This window comes from Platalea leucorodia (assembly GCF_965183815.1).
Source record: "Platalea leucorodia genome assembly, chromosome: 5".
NCBI lineage: Eukaryota > Metazoa > Chordata > Aves > Pelecaniformes > Threskiornithidae > Platalea > Platalea leucorodia.
Window position 1 is genome coordinate 74,597,971 of NC_138827.1, and position 22,430 is coordinate 74,620,400.

At 41.2% G+C, this 22,430-nt stretch overlaps 1 protein-coding gene across 12 annotated transcripts in view; it reads left to right on the forward strand.

Moving 5' to 3' along the window:
• Positions 1 to 22,430, forward strand: part of PIKFYVE (phosphoinositide kinase, FYVE-type zinc finger containing) — a 72,945-nt gene that overhangs the window by 32,570 nt on the left and 17,945 nt on the right. For 11 of the 12 annotated variants that reach the window (XM_082313798.1, XM_082313796.1, XM_082313788.1 and 8 more), the window contains 16 exons: positions 1,856 to 1,918; positions 4,013 to 4,142; positions 4,496 to 4,676; positions 6,021 to 6,095; positions 6,792 to 6,899; positions 9,347 to 9,487; positions 10,192 to 10,318; positions 11,485 to 12,671; positions 14,165 to 14,265; positions 15,446 to 15,517; positions 17,101 to 17,272; positions 18,645 to 18,823; positions 19,310 to 19,423; positions 20,546 to 20,654; positions 20,767 to 20,921; positions 21,458 to 21,548. In XM_082313798.1, the coding sequence (XP_082169924.1) occupies positions 1,856 to 1,918; positions 4,013 to 4,142; positions 4,496 to 4,676; positions 6,021 to 6,095; positions 6,792 to 6,899; positions 9,347 to 9,487; positions 10,192 to 10,318; positions 11,485 to 12,671; positions 14,165 to 14,265; positions 15,446 to 15,517; positions 17,101 to 17,272; positions 18,645 to 18,823; positions 19,310 to 19,423; positions 20,546 to 20,654; positions 20,767 to 20,921; positions 21,458 to 21,548 (3,005 nt within the window). The remainder of the gene's footprint in view (positions 1 to 1,855; positions 1,919 to 4,012; positions 4,143 to 4,495; positions 4,677 to 6,020; positions 6,096 to 6,791; positions 6,900 to 9,346; positions 9,488 to 10,191; positions 10,319 to 11,484; positions 12,672 to 14,164; positions 14,266 to 15,445; positions 15,518 to 17,100; positions 17,273 to 18,644; positions 18,824 to 19,309; positions 19,424 to 20,545; positions 20,655 to 20,766; positions 20,922 to 21,457; positions 21,549 to 22,430) is intronic. The other variant, XM_082313794.1, reaches the window with a different exon arrangement.

Sequence of the window (22,430 nt, forward strand, 5' to 3'; positions counted from 1 at the left end):
TGTGGTATTTGCTTCCAGTGATGCGCTTGAATATTAGACCTAGGAATTTGTATGGGGTTTTTTGGTTCATTTTTTGTTGTTTTGGTTTGGTGAAGCTGTTCAGGGGAGCTTGTAAGATAGTCTCGATAGCTGACTGCTTGCAGACAAGGCTACAAAATATGCTACAGGAACCTCACCCCGCCCCAACATTCTGTGGAGCATGATGCGTGTAGGGATGATGTGAGGCAAGAAATGTGCATGTTAGCCACTCTCACCATCTCAAACTCACACGTACGAGTGTGTTATCTGTCCAGTCTAGGAAGAGATATGGTATCTTACCTTGTCAGGAACTTCCCCTGGGGCACAACTGGAAGCAAAGTTATAGGAGATGAAGCTGTATTGAAGAGAATTGTTCCTGGTTTGGAGGTGCCGCCTGTGTCTTTGTCCAGAGCATAACTAAGGTTAGGTTTCAACTGGGGTTAACTCTTGCCTTGGCCATGCCAGTCAGGGATATGTCAGACCTAACTGGAGTGTGATTACAGTAAGAGGTGATGCCCTGAGGCTGTTGCAAGGTGGAGAGGGATGGAGGTGCTAGTATACATGCTCATGTGTAGATACAGCATGACATGACTTTCTCTAGGTAGTCTGTGGGGCTGTGGCTGAATGAATGCTGAAGGTGAGCCGGCTTTTATCAAGCTGTAAGTTGCTTGTAATGCTAAAATCTTCATCTAAGCAAGAGATGAAAGGAATCTAGAAATAACCATCAAGCCGCAAGGGAGGCTTGCAGCTTCTCTTTGGTACATTGATCATCTATTGAGTATCTCTTTGCAAACTGGGCAACTGCAGACAAGCTCAGATTTTTAAACTGGTGGCATGTTAAGGGGTCTCTTGAGTGCTGCTGTTCAGAGACTTGTGATTGCTTGTGTCCTGTCAATTTTCTGTTGCTTTCTGTTGGTGTCCGAAAGCTGCCTGGCTTTGCATTCTGTTTGTGGCAGTAGGTCTGGACCATTCTCAGGAAAGGTGATAAAGGGTTAGCTTCGGTTTTTGGATCAGCATGCCGTATAAGCAATTGGGCTATTGCTCTTGTTTTCCCACTGTACAATCCCTTTTTGTAGAAGCAAGGAACATAACAAGCTAATGGCCTCTGGAGAAAACAAGCTTTTTGTAGCCAGCCTGCATGAAAGATCAAGATCTAGCAAGCTAAACAAGTGTAGTAGATGGAGCTTCATCCTATTTCCCATATGTAAAGTGATATATAACTCTTTCTTTCCTTTGTTGCTGGGAGTCTACCTCTGTCAGCATGGATTCCTCAAAACGCTTTAAACTGTTTTAGACTTTAGACTTCTAGCTCTTGAAAGGCAGGGTGTCTTTTGTTTCCTTCACTGTGTAAGAGAAATCTTACGGCTGGTCTCTCCCTCAGTCTGAGATAATTCGTTGGAGTGTGAGAGCAAAATGCCTTCTGAAGCTGCATTTTTAGACCAGAGTGAGGAGGCTGTTCCCTGTCTGGACATTCCCATGGTAGCTGCTCGCAGCTTAACACATTTGTATTCAGATCTAGAAAAGTGTGATGTGGGTCAATTGCAAAAGCAAACCCTTAACTCCTAGTTCAGTCTTTGCTCACGTCTACTTTGTTTTGTTTCTTCACAGTAGTAAGTACTATTTTCTTGTTGTCTTAGAACTTTTTGATAGAACACGAATGAGAGGATATTCTTGTCTTGGCCACTCATTGAGCTGTTGCGAAAGTGGTGACTAAACACTTAGATGAGTAATGCTGCTTCTTCTGGTGTGGGCGTGTACATTAATTATATGGGTGCACCAGTGTAACCTGTCATTTTTTTTTTGTCTCCGCCTATCTCCCTCTTCTCTCTTCTTTCAGAGTACTTGAATCCTGAAAACGGAGGGCAGCAGATGTTCTCTATAAGTGATGCTTTTATTAAAGGTAAGGAGAAACTTCAAATCTTGCTGTTGTGCACTTTTAATATAATGATGAAAACTCCTCAATACTCTTAATAGGGCATTGACCCTTTAGAAATATTTACTTGACTGTAAATCTGAATTTATTTGTGGCAAAACTGATATATAAACTATACTCTAACTTTTTTGAATGCACTTTCAAGCTTAAATTTCTTCTCAGATTTCTTCATTCAAAAGCACTCAGAGAAAAGCTTTTACTTTTTTTTTAAATAAGTGTAAGTGGCAAGTCTGTTCACAACTTTTCCACCCACAAACTTATGTAACAGATGCTGATTTTAACTTTCTGTGCAAGCAAATGAAGATGTGATGTGATTAATTTCACTGCTTCTACAGAGTAGCTTAAAGCTTCATCTCTTAAATCTTTCTGGGTTTCCTGTCGTCACCACAACTGCCACCAGTACTGCTTCTGAAATGAAAGGCCATTAGATGCAGTTGTGAGTTTTAAAATCCATATGCCTTCCAATATTGTGGCCAGGTGCACTTGTGGAAATTTTTTTTTTTTTTTTTCTCCCAGTTAATGCTGTTCATTTTGGTGAGCTCATAAGAGGAAATAAGGGGGAAACCCCAATGTCTGTGCAGCCAGAAAAAAATAAAGTCTTTAAACTGATGCTTAGTTTTTAACTGAGCTTTTGCAGGAGAAAGAAGTTACACTGGGTTTTCCCCATTCCTGTTAATCTTCTACACAGCTAATTTTGGGTATGGAGCACCTGGAAAAGTTAACTGTTGTTTTTAAAGAGTCTTTTTTCAGTAGTCCTGCTCAGATTACTATTGTATAAGGATTTTGCAGTTGTATCATGCACTCTGAGGAGTTTTAAGCTTGAACTCTGAAGGCTTGCATAGTTGCTGATGAAAATTTATACACTACTAGCATAAATGACTTATAATATAGTCAGCCGTTACAACAATAGGGAAGTATATAACATCCCTCTATAATATCAGGATACCTGTGGGGGAAATAACCTAGTAACTCTTTCAAACCACAGAAAACTCTGCTGAAATAACCTCTAATCTTAGTACTGCAAAATGGAGAACAGTTCTAAGGAGTTACTACACAATATAGTGATTGAAAACGGCAGGCCCCCTCCAAGTGAGGACAGTCTTAAACTGTTGAAACATGCTTTCCGTCTCCAAAACCAGAAATGGTTATAGTTTATGCTGACACTTAGGATTTAAAAAATTGTATTCGGTGGATACTGCCTTCATTGGCATCCTCTTTATCGTAGTGGAGAGATACCTGTGTATATGATTATTAGGTGGATGGAGGTAAGAAGATGTGCTGAGATCTTTTGAAAAGCTTGTGCCACTTTCTTGACAGAAGATTCTTGGAAATTCTGTAGTAGTAAATACTGTGACATGGGCTAGATGAACCAGCCTGCTGGCAGCTCCCTCTGCACCTGAGTAGCAAAGAGGTGGTGTGTGGGATCAGGGCTGCAAGTGACATAAAGGTTCAAAAGTCTGACATATGAATTGGTAGCATAGTGTTTCTTTTAAATACGTTTGGGAGATGCGCTAAACAAGGCCTTTACCAAGATACTTTTGATACTTGTGCTGCGGCCTGAATGAAATAACTAGATCTTTTAATGCCACTTATATGTAGATGTCTTCAAAGCAGCAGCTTTTTGTGGATCAAATTAGTGCCTGTGACCAATGTTCTAAGTCTAAAAGGCATTATGATTATGTATTATGAATATACATGATATTTGGAATTTGCTGCTTATTTATAGGCAAAACTGGGATATAATATTTTTTTTTCCCTTGTCTTAACAAACTTGATATCAATTCAATTCCAGAAGAGAAAACAGTCTGCTCTATACTGGCAGTACAAGAATTTTAGTACCTCGGTTTTCCTTTGTACACTCACCACTGTTATACTCAATACTGTTTGCTGCATCATGTTACCATGAGGTCTAGCTCAAACTCGGTATTTCAAGAGGCTTAGACTTATGTCATAGTAAGTTCTTTCTTTTTCAGAGTAGCCTTTCAGAAAGACACAGGCCTGTGTGACCTTATATTAACGCACTGTGACCTTACATTAACAAGCTTTGTTTGTCTCTTGCAGAGTCATTATTCAACAGGAGGGTGGAGGAGAAGTCCAAAGAACTCTTTTTCACACCTCTAGGCTGGCACCACAGCAATCTGGATCTGCTGAGAGAAGAGAATGGGGAGAAACAAGCCATGGAAAGGCTGCTGTAAGAAACATGTAGAGAAAGGAATTTGCATATCTTGAGTAACAATTCCTGAAGCCCCTCTATTCTACCAACTTTCAGTGGGACTTGATCTACAGTGGACAATACAAGAAACTAAGTTGTATTAAGAAAACAGCATTTTTACAGTATATTTTGATTGCTTTTTTTTTTTTCCCCTGTGATTTTTATATATTGAAGTACAGGACCCGAGTTGACTGTAGAATGTTCTAGGCAGCTGTTCTTTCAGAGGACGTCCTGCACTGTTAACGTTAAGGAATTTACTTCTGAAATGTGACTTCAACTAATCACTGCTCTGTATTTTTCTCACGAGAAACTTTTGTTTTGCCTTTTTACAGGTCTGCTAATCACAACCACATGATGGCACTGCTTCAGCAGCTTCTGTACAATGAGTCCCTGTCACTGTCCTGGAGGGATATCATTGTACCTGTGGTCTGCCAGGTAGTTCAAACTGTACGGCCTGATGTCAAGAACAGAGATGATGACATGGATATCCGCCAGTTTGTCCACATCAAAAAAGTAAGTTTCAAACAGTGGATGTAGGGAAACAAAAGGGATGCAGCTGCTGGCAGCACCCCTTGTTTGAAGAGAAGAGACCCCTTCCCACTGCTCCCAGCATGTTCAGTGGTGTAATTGGCCATCATGGCCTTTGGATAATGTGGGGTTCTAGAAAAAGTTGCACAGAAGGAACTTTGCATCCTGTGAAGGGTGTTTTAATGCCCTGGAGCTGGCTTCTTCTTTCAGGCTGTAGGCTGCAGAAGGTAGCAAAGAGCAACATCTCAATAATGACTTGCTTCCTTTTTTGGTTTCTGCTTGTTTTGTGCTTGGACTGGAGATGTACTGAATGCTGGATAAGTAGCTTGCAGGACTCTGTGGCAATCTATTGCCCTATAACTATCCATTATGGAGGACTGAACTCCTCCCATGCCAAGTACAACAACTTTCTTCAAGAGGAAAACTTAATTGTTATGGGATGGTGCATCCAGTTCTGCCAGATGGCCCAGTGTTGACATTGTCGAACTGTAAGGCTGGAGTTGTGGCATGCAGAGTTTCTTCTGAGAGGCTGATGTGAAACTAACATCCAAGGAGATAGTGTGACTGAGGATCAAAGGCTTGGGCTTATTTTTCTTTGGCAAAATTCACCTCAGGAGGCCTCTTTTGTTTGGAAGCCATGTAAATATGAGGAGAGCCTTATGATTCTGGTGGTAGCTCTGTGGCAGCATCAGTTGTTGCTGTCTCTCCTGAAACTCCAGTTCAAAGAGCAGATGTTCAGAGGTGAAAGCTCTTGGTAGCTGTCTGCTGTTTTCACATGCTCATAACAGAAATGTCCTCTGAAACATGTTATTCAGAAACCTGTTTCATGTTGTTTATTACTCCTGTGATTGGTTGTGACTGTAGACACACCAGTCAAGTTTGATGTGTTCAAATAGTAGGTAGACATTTGTTTCGTTTTCTCTCTTTTTTCTTTTTTTTTTTTTTTTTCTCCATTCTCTTTCCTGTCCTTACAACTTGTTCGTTGTTGGTGAAAGTGGCATGTGCAAAGGTATATGCTCCCCATGGCCTACAGAAGTTAGGTTCCCTTATTATCTTCCAGAGTGTACCTGCTTTAACAAATATGCATCTGTTGGGAGGGGTGTAGAGATCCTGGAACTTAGTACTTGTTTTGTTGTTGTCCTTAGTTTGCCAGATTTTAAAAGAAAAGAGTTGTGTGTCCAGCATGACTGTATCTGATCTTTCATCTGATAATTGAGGGTGTAGCTGAAGCTTGCACATCAGCTACTATAGGTATTCTATGTATTAGGTTTACTGCATTAGAAGTTATGGGCGTGTATGACAGTTCTAAACATGTTCATTGCTTTATAGATCCCTGGTGGAAAGAAATTTGACTCCATGGTGGTGAATGGATTTGTTTGCACTAAGAATGTTGCACATAAAAAGGTAATACGGGCTTGATTAATCAAGTGCTGGCTGTAGTGCATGCTGAGGAAACAAGCATGCTGTGACTTCCTTTTTGTGTCATGAAGCTTCTCTCACCACTCAGGAGGTTTGCAAGCTTTCTCTAGTTTGAGACCATAAACAAGAATAGCTTTTAAAGCATGTCTTTTACAAGCTGTTTTCTTTTAGCCCAGAGATTCTTGGCGGGGGGGGGAGGTTTCCTCATGCATGTATAGAAAAGCATCCTTTCCACCCCTACCATCCCAGAAGGCATCTCATAATTACCCCAAGTTTTAGCCAGAAAAAGGTATTTGTGGTCCTGACTTATGATAACATAGTAAAGTAAGCCTTTAAATAAGGCAGGAGGTCAAGATAGAACTGTTCTACATGGAGGCTCCAAAGTATATCAAGACTTTGGGGTTCTTGGGTGTGACTGTAGAAACCTTTAGCATCGCACTCGTACTGAACAGTAGCTGTGGAATTCCAACAACTGGGTGTGACATCTTCATAAGAAGGAAGAATGTGTAGTTGGGTCTGCAGCAGGGGGGATAGCTGAGACACTTTTTCGGGGGGGGGCGGGGGGGGGGGGAAGAAATCAATCATGGGAAGTCTGTCTTTTTTTTTTTTTTCTCTCTTGTGTACTTTTTCCCCTTCCGGGTGTTTGTATTTTTGTTCTAACTATTTTTGTGTCTGTCTTAGATGAACTCTTGCTTAAAAAATCCCAAAATTCTTCTGCTGAAGTGCTCAATTGAGTACCTCTATCGAGAAGAAACAAAGTTTACCTGCATAGACCCTATAGTACTTCAGGTGAGAGCATGCTTTTGTTCTTGGTTAAAATTGCCTGAGGTCTAGTGATTCAAACAAAATTATGATCAGTGCACATCTGATTTTTTTCAGTGTGTAAGGTGGAGTCGAGTGAGTGGGATTGCATAGGAATGAGAAAAATTTCCTCTTTTAGCAGCTAGCTAAGAAAACTGCTGCAGTAAATACAGTACAAACTTGTAGTCTTGTGCTGGGGGTTTTTGTCGTCAAGCTACACATACTGGGAATGATCTTATGGTCCTCACAATTAAATGCAGTATTATAGAAAAAACGTTTTGTTTTTAATGATACACCATGTAAGGAACTGTCCTGGTTTCAGCTGGGACAGAGTTAATTTTTTTTCCTAGTAGCTGGTATAGTGCTGTGTTTTGGATTTAGTATGAGAATAATAATGTTCATAACATACTGATATTTTAGCTGTTGCTAAGTAGTGCTCACACCAATCAAGGACTTTTCAGCTTCCCATGCTCTGCCAGGTGCACAAGAAACTGGGAGGGAGCACAGCCAGGACAGCTGACCCAGACTGGCCAAAGGGCTATTCCGTACCATATGATGTCATGCTCAGTATATAAAGCTGGGGGGAGCTGGCCAGGGGGGTAGCAATCACTGCTTGGGGACTGGCTGGGCGTCGGTGAACGAGTGGTGAGCGGTTGCATCACTTGTTTTTCCTGGGTTTTGTTTCTCTCTTTTTCTCTCTTTTTGTTGTTGTTGTTGTTTTCCTTTTCACTACAATTTTATTATTTATTATTATTATTTTATTTAAATTATTAAACTGTTCTTATCTCAACCCACAAATTTTCTTACTTTTGCCCTCCAATTCTCTCTCCCATCCCACTGGGGGCGGGCAGGGTGAGCGAGCAGCTGTGTGGTGCTTAGTTGCTGGCTGGGGTTAAACCACAACAGGAACATACGGTTCAGAAGGTCAGAGCTAGATATAGTTTAAGTGTGCAAAGAAATATTAGAAAAGTTAGTGTAGGTGAGGGTTAAGTTGCACCCATGTTATTTCTTGTCAGGCTTGAAAAAAATGTGACAACCATCAACCTCATGAAGTGATGTACTACAAAATGTCACTTTGGAACAGGTGCCCTGCCCCTGTGAGCAGGAAGGTGTCTTAAGTACGAAACCACTGAAATGGATAGACCTTTTCTTTAACACACTTCATTCCCGTCTGAGAGTCGGTCTTCAGGTGTTTGCCAGGATACTTGTAACAAGGATATTTAGTGCCCTACTGAGCTTGGGCCATAATGTTTGTTTCTGTATTTAACTTATTTCCTCAGCATGCATTTAAGACCACTTCTGTTTGATGATTAGTAGACAGAATTACAGGTATGAAAGCTTTAGCAATAAAACTTTTCTCTGCCTAGTGACTTTGTTTTCTAGTAAAAGCTTAAACTGAGACCTGTCCTTTGAATGGTGTAGAAGTGTCTACTATACTTTCTAAATATTGGTGTCTGTGATTATTGCAGCAGCTGCTTCAGAACATGATTGTATTATATACTGTTTATGTATCTGCATTAAAGTCCTATAGGACAGAAAATACTACAGAAATACTAGTTCAATTGAAAAGGTTAGCTTCTAGCAAAAGCTTTGTCTTTGCTACCCTAACATGAATGTTTGTGTTCTGAGGAGCTGGCAAACTGCTTTTGTGGTATCTTTCTCTTGCACCGAACTTTTAAAACCTGACTGATGTGAGCTGCAATAACACAATTGAGAATACCTGGCTTGGGAAGCTGTATCCTCCCTCTAGCAGTGTAGACCTTTGGTTCTGATAGAGTTGCAGCCCTACTTTCTCTTTCTGTACATGTCAATAAAAGTGTGTCAGGGGGAGGGATAGTGAGATGGAGCCAGAAGGTGAGCTTGATTAGAAGAGCAATTTTGCAGTGCACAGCATTTGGGATCCTACTCCAGAAGCACTGTCCCCAAGCACAGATTTAGGGACTGAGGTTCTGTGTACAGACTTGTAGAGGCATAGAGCACTGGCATACTCTGTGAACGGAAGTGTCTCCGAGTGCCAGCACTCAACATCAGCATGTATCTGAAGGTGGAGAACATAATAATGCAAACGGCTTTGGTTTAGGATGCTCTAATTCTAGCACCTTTTGAACATAACCCCTTTTTCCATTAAGGATGTAAGGTGCATATATATATATGTTTGGATTCTGCTGTAAGTCCCTTACTGCAGACCGCCATTGGACTATATCCTCATATGCAATTAGTGCATATAACAAATTACTGATAAACTAGGTGTTGTGCTGTGGGGCTGGGGAAATGTGCACAGTGGGCAACTGATGGTGCTTTCTGGATAGCTGGTTTCCATGTTTTATAGGAAATGTCAGTATATAAATGAGACAGAAAGTAATATTAAGCACTTAAGTGTTTTTTTTCAGATGGGTTTGCAGTAGTTAACTGCCATACTTTGTTCCTGTCTGCAGGAAAGGGAGTTCTTGAAGAACTACGTACAGCGGATAGTTGATGTCAGGCCTAATTTGGTCCTTGTTGAGAAGACCGTGTCTCGAATTGCTCAGGACATGCTCTTAGAACATGGTATCACTCTGGTCATCAATGTCAAGCCGGTGAGCATTTCCTGTCAGAGTCAGACTGGGCCTTGTGGTGGATCTCCTGTAATTTCTCCTTGTAGCAAGCTTCCTGGAGAAAGCAAAGAGTTGTCTTATTTTCTCCTCTAACCAAACCTGGGCTCTTTTTCAATGGTACTTCTCTTCCAAGAAGGCAAGACAGGCAAACCTAGAGAGTAACTTTTCCTCAGCTCTTCACAGCTACTCAGCTGTGTCCTTTCTTGGTAGGTCCTTGTACCCTGTCTTGATTCTAGTTAATCATGACTCCTATTTGTAGCAAATCCTGCATGCTCCTCAGTGATCCCCAGAGACCCTCTCCGTCCCTGTGAGGCAGGGTACAGACAGCCAAACAGAGAGTGGCTGCAGGAGTTGGCTGAGCTCCTTATAGCCAGCACTATGCTGACTGCACTGTACCTCTTGGAACTTTTTTCACTTGAACGGATCCAGATATCCCCAAGAAAGGGCACAATCTTAACCTCTCGCTGGAAATATTTACCCAACTGTTTTTCTAAGATTCTTGTATATTGTGGGTGTGTGTTTGTGTGACTGAGTTTAACCCAGAGTTTGCATCTCAGTGAGACGTTTCCTGAATCACGCTCTTTGGTTTTGTTTTTTTTTTTCCCTTCATTTTTTTTGAGAGCAAGCTAGGGATGCTAGTGTCCTCTTTGCACTGTAGATTCTTACTGTTCTTTCCATTTTTACAGCAAGTGTTAGACCGGGTAAGTCGAATGACCCAGGGAGACTTAGTGATGTCAATGGATCAACTGTTGACCAAACCACGTTTAGGAACCTGTCATAAATTTTATATGCAAGTTTTTCAGTTGCCCAATGGTGAGTAAAGCCTGATGTGTCTTAGCTTGTGTCTGTGAAAGGATAAATGCTTTGCTCCTCTTAACTAGATCTGAACTGTTGGGTGCTTTGTGTGATCAAGTATTATCCTTCCTACTCATTTTTCTTTATTTCTGTTACATCTTGGAACTACAGTGAACTGGCTGTGGACACAAAAGCATAATCTTAGTAAGATGAGACACACTAGATTTTAATTAGGCTGGCTTCTTCCTTCCAAACTGTTTTTTCTCTTCCCACCACCCTGGAGTTTGTCTAGTCCAACTTCCTGTTCAAAACAGGAAGGATTAATTTCAATGTAGGATCAGATTTCCCAGGGCTTTGTCAGCCAATTGTCGAGAATATTGCAGAATGGAGATTTCATAGCCTGTCTGGGCACCTGTTCAGTTGCTTAACCATCCTCAGCGTAAAGAATTTTTCTACATAGAAACAGAGACTCATAGAGCAGCCCGGGTTGGAAAAGACCTTGAAAGATCATCTGGTCCAACCTTAACATATGCAATCAAGATTTGCCTTGTTGCAATTTGTGCACACTGCCCCTTGTGCAGTCATTGTGCACCTTTGAGAAATCAGGTTCCTTTTTCTCTGTTAACCCCCTTTAGGCAGTGGAACTCTGCAAAGGAAGAAGGAAGAAATGCTGCTTGACAGGTTACCAATGGTGCTGGCACATACAAATGCTGTTGATGCAAATTTTTGTGGAGATGCAGTCTTTGTATCGCTTCCCTTTCCACTTCCTTATGCCCCCTTCCAGCCTTTAAATTGCACTCAAAATCTTGTAGGCTTTTGACTTTTAAAGATGAGCAAATGTGCCTGGGAGGATAGTGGTTCTTTTGTTTCACTGCTGCAGAGTCTACAGTGATCTTAGAATAAATACGCTGTTTAGGCCAAGGTGTTCCATGTGGCCTTCACTTGGACTTTATGATGACTTGTTTTACAAAACAGGAGTTTTATAGCAAATGCTTCTTTTGCTTGCAAAAATAAGTTATTTCAGTACAGTGATGTGAATTTCTGCAGCGGGATTGTGCTACCAGTGTTACTTGCTCTTAGTATCTGTTCTAGTCTCTTCAGTGTGTGAGATATCTAAGAGCAGGTTAACTGTAACTGTCATCCTAACTCTTTTTTTTTTTTTTTTTTTTCTCCTTTTCTTCTAGATCAGACAAAAACCCTGATGTTCTTTGAAGGGTGTCCCCAGCACCTGGGTTGCACTATCAAGTTGTGTGGTGCTGCAGAGTACGAGCTGGCCCGTGTGAAGGAGATCCTGATCTTCATGGTCTGTGTGGCTTATCATTCCCAGCTGGAAATCTCTTTCCTTATGGATGAGTTTGCCATGCCCCCTACTATGACCAAAAACACCTCTTTTCACTCCCTTATTGAGGAGCCAGGAGATGAAAACGAACAACAGAACCTCTTCAATGGCGAGGATTTCAGCACAGCAGTCAGAGACATTGAACTGTCCTCTGAAAAGCTGCCTGTAATCTCTGAATCAGTGTCCTCTGATGAGGTCAGCTTGCTTGAACACAGAGGTTTATTTGAGAGAGGTGACCAAGAGAACAGTCAACTGGAAATGGCGTCCTCCAAACAGCAAGAGCACCACAAAGTGGAGTCACCATTTCCAGTGTTCAACTCTGTACCTCCTGCAATACCTGAAACATCCCTACTGCCCCTACACGGCATGGACCAGCAGCTGGTCACTCTGGATAGCCAGACATTAGAGCCTCTTCAACAGGCAGATGATCTGCAGGAGTCCAAGAGTCAGATGAGAGTATTCAGAGACCCTCTCCAGGATGATACTGGTTTATATGTCACGGAAGAGGTAACTTCTTCTGAGGATCGTCTCAAGACTTACTCTGCTGCGTTTAAGCAGGAGTTGAAAGATGTCATTCTCTGTATTTCTCCTGTAATGATGTTCCGTGAACCATTTCTTTTGACTGAGAAAGGCATGAGGTGCCCTGCCCGGGAATACTTCCCTGAGCAAGTTTATTGGTCTCCTCTCCTCAATAAGGAATACAAGGAGTTGGAGAGCAGAAGAAAGAGACAATTATTGCGGGATCTCTCTGGAATACAAGGGATGAATGGGAGTATCCAAGCCAAGGCTATCCAAATCTTGCCTTCTCATGAGTTGGTTAACACTAGAATAGCAGAACATCTAGGTGATAGCCAGAGCTTAGCCAGAATGCTGGCTGACTATCGGGCCAGAGGAGGGAGGATACTACAGAAAAGCACGGATCCTTTTGCCCAAAGTAAGGATGTGTCTAGTGTCCCTACTGGAAAAACTGGGTGCAGAATTGAAGAGGATGAGAAGGGACTGGCTCAGAATGAATCCTCATGGTCTCATAAGGTAAGATTCAAAGCTATGTTACTGAAAACCCAGGTTACATCAGTTTCTCCTGGTAGTAGAGAAGGTGTAGTGTCTCGAATGCCAAACCAGAGTTGTGGGTGTGGGGTTTTTTTCTTGTTTGGTTTGGTTTTAGGTTTTGTTTGTTTGTTGGTTTGGTTTGGTTTTGGGTGTGGTTGATTTCCCCCCCCTTGTCAAAACTGCATTTTAGATTACAGTGCTCTGGGCACTTAAACAAGTCAATATAACCAGGGACTATGTGGATGTAGGAAGGCAGAACAAGAGACTGACTGCAAAATTTCCCTGAGAAGGGAAGAGGTTGTGAGACTCTGCTTTCTGAGAAATGCACAAGGTCAGCCAAGAATCAGTGTATTACATTGCCTGTTCAGCTCAGCTGTACATGATGGATTTCTGAAAATGAGTATACGTAGGGGGAGCAAACTTAAAGAAGTTGTTTCTGAAACTGAGCTTTCTTCCTGCTTGTATTGGTGATTTCTGAAAGTGTAATATTTTCATTTTCAAAGGCCTAATGTCAAGGAAACAGCAGTAGGCTGTAATTAAAGTATTTGACTGTTTGTAAAAGTTTGAGTGATCTGAAGAAATGTGAGAATATCATAATGGCGGGGGGAAATCTTTGAAATTTCAAAGCAAGGCAGTATGTGCTTGTAATAAAAATATTTAAAGTTTTGGGAAACTGCCATGAAAGCAACTAACTTGTATCTGAGAAAAAGGACCTTGAGACTTTCTTGAACTGGAAGCTATTCAGGAAAAAAGTCTATTAACAAGAGTAGCAGAACTGATCTCTTGAAATAGTCAAACGTTTTGGTCCCTGAGCCAATCAGCCCCCAAGGTCGTGAGCAGAAGTCACTTTTTAACTGGTGCTTAAATGTAAATCTGTGTAGCTTCACAGGCTGTAATCTTACAAACTGTAAGACTAGCCCTTGCTCTGGATCAGACTGGTTGATGCTGTTTTAAATTTATTCAGTCGTCAAAGAAAAGTATTTGGTAGCTTCATAGTTCTGTAGGGCGTGGAAGGGGAAACAGCTCCATTCCAGCAGCAGCATGGTAAATCTCTTCACAGAGGACAGAAAGTTGGAAGTCTTTCTATAGCCTGAATGAGTAATTGAGGTTGTAATATGTTGGCAGAGTTTTGACTCCAAGGTGTCCTAAACTGTACAGTGCTTTGGAGATTCTGGATGTTTGTCTAGGTGCTTTTGTTGTTTTCTGTTTCCCTTAACTTCCTTTCCACAGAAACACATGCATGTGCATTGGTTTCATTATGCGTATTAGTTACGCTGTTCTAAAAATGGCAGTTAGCAATTATACGTGGTACAAGTCTACCTGAAGCTCAGAGATAATGCAAGATTAATCTGTGTAAAAGGAGCAAGCAGAGATTCGTCTGTAAATAAAACTACTAGAATAGAATTTTGTCATCGGGAGTTGTGTGTGGATGGAGGTGACTGTAACCAGTAAATGAGTTGTTTTCTCTCTGCCAGGTGGATTGTCTGAGTCCAGTAAACCATCAGAGGCTCTGTGTTCTCTTCAGTAGCTCTTCTGCTCAGTCCAGCAATGCTCCAAGTGCCTGTGTTAGCCCCTGGTATGAAAACTACTCTTCTACAGCTTGTATAGTTGCTATCTTTTTTTCTGAAGTCAAGGTCAGTGCTCGCCTCATAGCGATATTTCTTTGAGGACTCCTTGGTAGGTTGTGCCCATCCTGTAACAGGAACTGTTGCCAAAAGAATTTTGTCTTGCCTAGTCAGGTGGATCCAGAGCAGTATCCCATAGCCTTTGTAACCCCCAAGGCATGTCATGAGAAAGCCCAGCCTAAAACTGAATGCTTTAGTTGGTCCTTTCACTGAAGAGTAATGTAGGTGTGGGGAGGGCACTGCATGCGGTCTTGTAGGGAAGAGTTAGTGTGTATGAACATAGAAGAATGTCCAAGCCCAAAAATAAGCCTTGAGAGAATCTTAGAATACTTCTAGATTGTATCATCTGAGAGTGGCATTTGAATATATTGCTATCTTTCTCATAGTATGGTCAGCGGTATTAAGAACTTTAACTGTATTTCCAGCTTAGGGGGCTGTAATTTGTTAATTGTGTGCAACTCGTGACATGCTTCTAGCTCTACTAAACAAGACAGGTTTTGGTGTTTCATCATCTAGCTCAGGTGCAAATATAGAGATGGCTCTATTACAGGGAAAGGCCTAGTAAAATTTCCTGTAAAAGCTTAGGAATGAACCAAAGGAGGTGGCGATAAGCTCACTAAACAGCAACCATAAGAGGATGTAAACTACTGATAGTAGAGATGTCTGAATTGTGACACTTAAACTGATACTTTAACATTTTAAGTGGCTTGGTCACCTCAGGTTCTGAGAAAACAGAAGTTGCTATTAAATCTTCTAGAAGAATAAGGTTTTCTTAAGGCTTTTTTCATCATCTGGATGTACCCTTTTTGTAACTTTAAATGTTAGTGTTTGAGGCTTCAAGCTGTCTAGACTTCTGTGCCTAGATATTCTTGAACATGATCTTCAAAAGTGCAGTTGAATTGTATTCGACTTTTAAATGTCAAGTGTAAAGTTGTTCTAGTAGGACTCTGATCTCATTATTAGCAAACTTGACAGCAAGGGTCTAGAAAGGGTAGTCGAGAAAAAAAGCCTTTGAAGGTATACAGGGCTGAAAATAAGCCAGCAGTGGGTGCAGATCTGTGCACCTAGAGGCCATTGCACAGCTCACAGTGGCAGCATCCACCCTCTAAAGCCTTTCTTTCTGTGCTTTAGGATTGTGACCATGGAGTTCTATGGGAAAAATGACCTGACTCTAGGGATTTTTCTGGAGCGCTACTGTTTCAGGTGAGGTTTTAAATCTCATTCTAAACAAAAAAAAAGCTTTTGATAGCTCTGAAGTTGATCTGCCGCCATCTTCGTAGACTCTACTTCCTGTACACTTAGGAGAATAGCACGCAAGTCTGCAGAGTCGGTTGTGTCCTAGTAAAGCTTACCACTTAAATCTATAGTAATCTAAACTGTCATGCTGTAGTGAAACAGGAAGTGGATTTAAGAATTCACTTACTCATGTTCACTTCTTATAAGCAAATACATCCACTGCTTTCCCACTTGGGCTCTGTCCCTCTTATTTCCTTTAATGAGGAAGTAGAACAAGACTTACAAGTTCATAAAGGCAATGTGTTCACTTAGCCCTTTCTTGTAGCAATTAGAGCTCTAAGGGCCTAGTGAAGACTCTGACCATGTATTCCAAATGGCTGTTTTTCAAGACAAGCAACTGTACTGATCACAATTTTCTAAGGCTCCTATTTGAACTTTCATATGAGTTCTGGAAAAAAAAGGACTCCTTTAGTGTTATCTGAATGTCTCAGAGTAAGGCTTTGTCATATCTGCAAGGTGGCTAACATAAAATGGTCCAGAACTCTTTTAACCCTAACAAAGTACTGTGTAATTTATTTCATCTGACAGAGGTGCAAGTTGTTACGTTTCAGTAATAACCAGTACTGCCAGAACCCCATACAGAGTCTCATCTGGCTGTGAAGCTGCACAGGTAGCTTGTCGCTCCTCAAAAGACAAGATTACTCTCTTCTTTCTATTGGCCCCCTGCAGGAGCAAAATGCTTTTCACGTTTAGCCTTCTCTGGAGGAACAAGTATTTCTTCCTGTGCTGATCAATGAGGAAGAGGAGCTTAGCTGCCCACTTTTAAGTTCTTGTTTCTTTGCTGACTAGCTAGTGTGTGCTAAAGTGAGTGCTTCTCAATCTCCATAGTTTCAGTAATTAAAATGCTTTTTTTTTCATGTGAGCAAGGAGGATCTGGGCATTTTTAGGCCCTTTATGTTTTTGAGGAATTCCCTGTTTTGCTTTGGTGCCTAAACAATTGAGCTTTTATTTTTCTGATGTCAGTCTCTCTTCCCTGACTTAAAAGAAACCCATCCAAAGAAAGGTCATGGGTTTTTCCGTTCAAAGAGGTTATATGGCACTATTTTGCTCACCTCTTCCTTCAGGAGCTGAAACATTACCATTGTGAAGGCTCTCTGGTGCATCTTTGTCCTCACTAGCCTTTGCTCTGGTGCACTGCCAAAGTGGTCTTCTAATTTGGTGCCAAGCGTTTCCAGGTGCTTGATCCATATTTTGTGGACTATACGGAATATGTTCGTAGAAAGTGATTAATTGTAAAAAGGTCATGATAGCAACCAGTATCCAGTCACTGTACCTATACAGCCATTCTAGCAAGGGAGCTTCTGTACATGCTATTTCTAAATGAGTACAATTCACTCTGCAAAAACAGCCTTCACTAAAGACTTAGGAAACTTTTACAGTAAAGATAAATAGTAATGTGATATTAAAAGGCATGTTAGATATGTTGAATCAGTTCTTCAGCAGTGCCTAGCATATGATCATTCATAAGTGTTTCCATTTCTCTCTGTAAGGCCTTCCTACCAATGCCCCAGCATGTTCTGCGAAACACCAATGGTGCACCACATTCGTCGTTTTGTTCATGGGCAAGGCTGTGTGCAAATTGTGTTAAAGGAGCTGGACTCCCCAGTCCCTGGGTACCAGCACACCATTCTTACTTACTCCTGGTGTAGACTGTGCAAACAGGTAAGGATGTGGACCTAAGAATCATTGCTATTCCAATTTAGTATTCCTGTTGTGACTGGCCTTGTATGGAAAGGCATTATTTTTGAGAAAGCGCTCATCCCTAGAGCTATGGCTAAAATAGCACAAAACCTGTTCCTGATACATATGTTCTCAGGTATCTACAAATTCCTCTTGTAGAATTGGGGCTGTTGAGAGTGAAACATCTTGTATGAGGTAGTCCTGTTGGAAAGCGTCAAACCTGGCTCTGAGAGCACAGGTTTAAGTGGAGTTGATGTATCACTGGAAACTAATTTCTGACACGTGGAAAAAAATGGAGTTGCCCTCTTAGAGGTGAAGAGTATGGTCCCTTCCCTGCAGTGAATCAGTATGAGCATCAAAAGAATGTATGTATGGGGAAGGGCAGACACTGAGACCTACTGACTTAGTAACTGGCTAAAACCACTTGCTATTCTTTGATCTGCTATGGACTGGACCGTCTGCATTGTGTCAATGTGATGTCTAGACTTCCTTTAGTAGTCATTAGGAAGTAAGTAAAATCTTCATTAGAGGAATGATAAATTGCTTTATAAAAACACAAGATAGTAAGACTGTGTATTATCTGAAACTTGTTCTGTAATTTAGCTAAGAAAACATTACCAACTGGATACTCGTCTCTAGCTAAGCATTGTAAAACTTAAGAGCCTTTAAAGGGACGAGAATAAAACTTAATTAAAAAAGATTCATACAGTGCCTGAAATGCAAAACATCTTAATTATCCATGTGGATGACTCAATTCACCTACTTACGCTGGCTTAAACATGGGTGTTGGATTTAAAGATACCTGGAGGAAGTTAATGTAATTGCTGAAGGCAAGGCCTACGCTTCTGTGTATACACCTGTTCTATAACCTTTTATTTCTGTGTGCTCATGTAAACACTAATATGTTTGTGGCTATTAAGTATGTGTAAAGTGGTGGCTACTCTGAGCTTGCAAGCACTGCTGAAGTTGAAATACACTGCAGAGCAATACCAATGTATTTGTAGCTGAAGAATCACCAGGGAAAAAGTATTTGATGAAACCACTGCTGCTGATTGGGTTGCTGGAAATTGTCTCCATGCAGAGAAATAGCATCCCAAATACAAGCTTCCGTCAAGGATATGTTTGCACTCCCCCAGCTTAGCACCTGTCATCATCAACTAGCAGTTGTTCATCTGATTTATTTTAACTATGTGTTGGCCTTAGCATTTATGCAAAGCTATCTTTGTTGTTGTTTAGTATGTTTCAGGGTCATGGGTGCTTCTGATACCAGAAATACTAGATTGCTGTCTAGGTTAGCCTGTCCTTAATCTTGGTTAAAGGATGAAATTAAGACACTTGGCTTTCAATTCTTCAGGTGACACCGGTTGTTCCCCTTTCCAATGATTCTTGGTCTATGTCTTTCGCAAAATACCTTGAGCTGAGATTCTATGGGCACCAGTACACTCGAAGGGCCAATGCAGAGCCTTGTGGTCACTCCATTCACCATGACTATCACCAGTATTTTTCCTATAATCAGATGGTGGCATCTTTCAGGTGAGGTCCACTGCTAAAAACTTCGTTCTCTCTTTCTCTAGTACTATGTGAAGCATATAGCTCTAGTAAGGATTCGTCAGGTCTGTCCTTTGCTTTGAGTACAGCATGGGATAGTGTAGCTGCACTATAACCACAAGTGCAGGGTTGTGGCTGGCTTGCAGAGGGCATTGCAGGTGCCATCACTGTCCTGGATGGGGTGAGCATTATTCCTAAGAATGGAAGGCTGCAGTTCATGATACACAAGGGAGACACTTTTCCCTGTCTAATCTCAAAAACTTTCAGAATTTTGTTTTTGCAACATGATCTGTGGTTTTACTTTTTGCCTAGGAGATAAATGAACAAGGTGTTATTGCTACTAAAAGTAACTAAAGCCCTGGACACATTGACAGTGCTCCTTTTCATATAAGGGCCATAAACCGCAATATGATGTAGAATTAGTACTATGTGGGGAGAGTCTTGTTAATAGCTGTTGTATTGCCTTTTCAGCTACTCTCCAATACGGCTGCTTGAAGTGTGTGTCCCGCTCCCCAAGATCTACATCAAACGGCAGGCTCCGTCAAAGGTTACTATTTTGCAGGATCTCAAGGATTTCTCTCAAAAGTAAGCTTTGTTTTTAATGCCTTCCTCAGCTTATTTGTATTTTGGACTTTTATTAGCGGAACACAAAACCATTTTTGCTAGTATAGATAAGACTTGCTAAATATTCATTATTTAATAGAAAAGTAATGGTTTTAAACACATTTATATGTGCATATACTTCTAAGGGAGGGTGGTGTTGGAATCTTCTTTATTAGCTTTACCTGCTCTGTCTGTACTAATATCTCACCTTTTCATCTGGCGACAATTCAGCTTAAACATAGCCAGTAGAAACTAAGGTTATTCTATTCTCCATCCCTGAATGTTGCACTGTTTTTTGAGTGGTATAGCATGTTTCTGAGCGATGTTGCCAAGTAGCCACTGAAAGGTTGACCATCAGCTGGTGTCTGAAATGTCACCTTTTCTTACAAAATGCCTTCTCAAGCACAGCTAAAGTATTTTTAATTCCTCCCTCTAATACTAAAAATGGAACAGAGGTGGTGGTCCTGGAAGACTTAATCTGAAAACTGCAGGTAACACTTTGTACTCTTACCCTAACATTCCTTTTGGAAGATCTGACCAAGTTTAAATCCTGCCTTCGGCCCAGAAAAACTGCAAAGCCATTGCTCAAATCTGTTGCCCAAACAGAACTGTTTTCATTATATTGGCCACATGACTGCTGTTCTGCCTGGTGGCAGCATTCCTGTATGGCTGATGTCTCTGTGACTGCCTGACTTCAGAACCTGTGGAGCTTGGTTTAGGGCTGAAATAGAGTTACTCACTCTGACTGTCTCTGAGCCCTTCTGGTGGAGGTGTAGCTTGCAGTCCCAGATTCTTCCTAGACACAGATGACACAACAGTTCCCCTCTGCTAGTAATGTGTTTGTGACCTTCGTATTGCTCTCTGACAACTTCCATTGCTAAGAATAAGTTGTGAAGAGGAATGTCAGTGTGTGTAACTTCTAGGTTTCTGCTATACTAATGAATTTTTTTTCAACTTTCCCTGTGAATTCAGTGGGACAGCCTACTGTGCAGAAGGCTGTCATATATTGTCTTTTGTATTCTTAAATGCATTCAGACTTCTATTAAAGAATGTTGAAGATGGTCCAAGTAGTCACAGCTTAACTCTTTGCATCCCTGTCGGCAGGGTGTCACAAGTGTATCTTGCTGTTGATGATCGCCTTGCTTCTCTGAAAACAGATACTTTCAGCAAAACGAGAGAAGAGAAGATGGAAGACCTCTTTGCCCAAAAGGAGGTAATGGATTATCTCTGCATTGGCAGACCATAGGCTGCAAAGTGTGTGGAGAAGCCACTCAGATCTAGTGTCATCTCTGGTCACAGAACACTGACAGTTTTTCTTTTGGCAGATGGAAGAGGGAGAGTTTCGAAACTGGACTGAGAAAATCCAAGCAAGGCTGCTTTCATCATCATTAGACACACCTCAACAGCTGCAATCTGTTTTTGAGTCTCTGATAGCTAAAAAGCAAGGACTCTGTGAGATGCTACAGGCCTGGAATAATAGGTAAGAGGACACATGTTAGAATCGTGAGCAACACTGATACTGCGTTGGTTATAGAAGGGAAGAGGTTTTGTACTTTCTCTCCCTGTAGTGCAGTTGCTATATAGAGTGTGTTACGACAGCTTGTGCTGAACGTTCTCTACTGGTTAAGACCACAGAGCTGGTTTATTGGAACAGAAAATCATTTGAGGCCAGATAATAAAAGTGTTGTGTTGTAGGGCACAGTTTGCATCTGAGGAGAGAAAGTGTCATTTGAATAAAGGTGGAAGAGAGGGGAAGAGGGGAGCATGGGAAAGCAATTAATTGGGTGAACTTATTTCAGAGGTGAAGAAAATGTTCTGGTCTTGGCCATTTGAAACATAACTTTGGCACATGCTAGCAGCCATCTGAGTTTGCAGTAGAGACTTGTAAAGGCATGCTTGGCTATATTCTAGTATGGAGAAACTTCATAACTTGGGCCTTTCACAGCTAATACCTGTAACCTGTCTTTTGATTGATTGTTTTTCTTTGGTTTTTTTGTGTGTTTGTTTTGTTTTAAGATTGCAGGATCTCTTCCAACAAGAGAAAGGGAGAAAACGTCCATCAGTACCACCCAGCCCTGGGAGACTGAGGCAAGGCGAAGAAAGCAAGGTACAAGCAGCAGGCTAGAAGCTATTTAAATGTTTTGGGTTTTGTTGTGGTTTGTTTGGTTTTTTTGGGGGCAACACAATAGTCTTAAGACTGGCTTCAGTTCACTTAGTAAACTTGTTTTACTGTGTCATGTAGTTTTCAGCTGTAAAAGCTTGAAGTGCATGCTAGTATATGTATCTTTTCCTAAAGATGTGAACCAAGAGCCATATTACACAGAAGACGACTAAGTATGAATAGGATTTGATGATTTTCTGTGGTCTTTGTGTAGTATTAATCTGAATATTGACAGCAGAGGGCTGCTGTCAATATTATTGACAATAATATCAATATTATTGATTGACAATAATATCATTGTTTGGCATGTGCCTAGATAGGAAGGAGGTCACCTTGTTAAATCCTAGGTTGTTGCCCATCAGGTTTATCCCTTGTGAAAAAGAAAAGGCAAAAATTATCAGGAGAGGCAGAGCAAAGAGCACAGGGAGGACTGATAATGAATTTGCAGGTTCATCTCTGTTCTGTGATGTGTACTGAGGGGATATATAAATGATTTTGGACTGCTGCCTCAAGAGCTCTGTCTAAGGGTACAGTTGCCAGCATGCCGAACCACCACCCTTTGGGGAGCTGGTACTCTGAGGAAATGTCCAGGCTGCAAGGCAGTACAATATAAGCATCATACAGAGAGGCTGAACTCCCCGTAGTCCTAACATTAGCAAGGTGCATTAAGAAACCCCATAAGACCCTGGGTTTGCTCTGCTGCATGCATACGTGTCCTTTCCAGTTAACACATATTTGTTAGACACTAAAAAGCACTTAACCTTGATCTAGCAGCAAGTATGTTTATATAGAAGAAGAGTGTAGTCTTTAAAGCAGCATACAGAGATG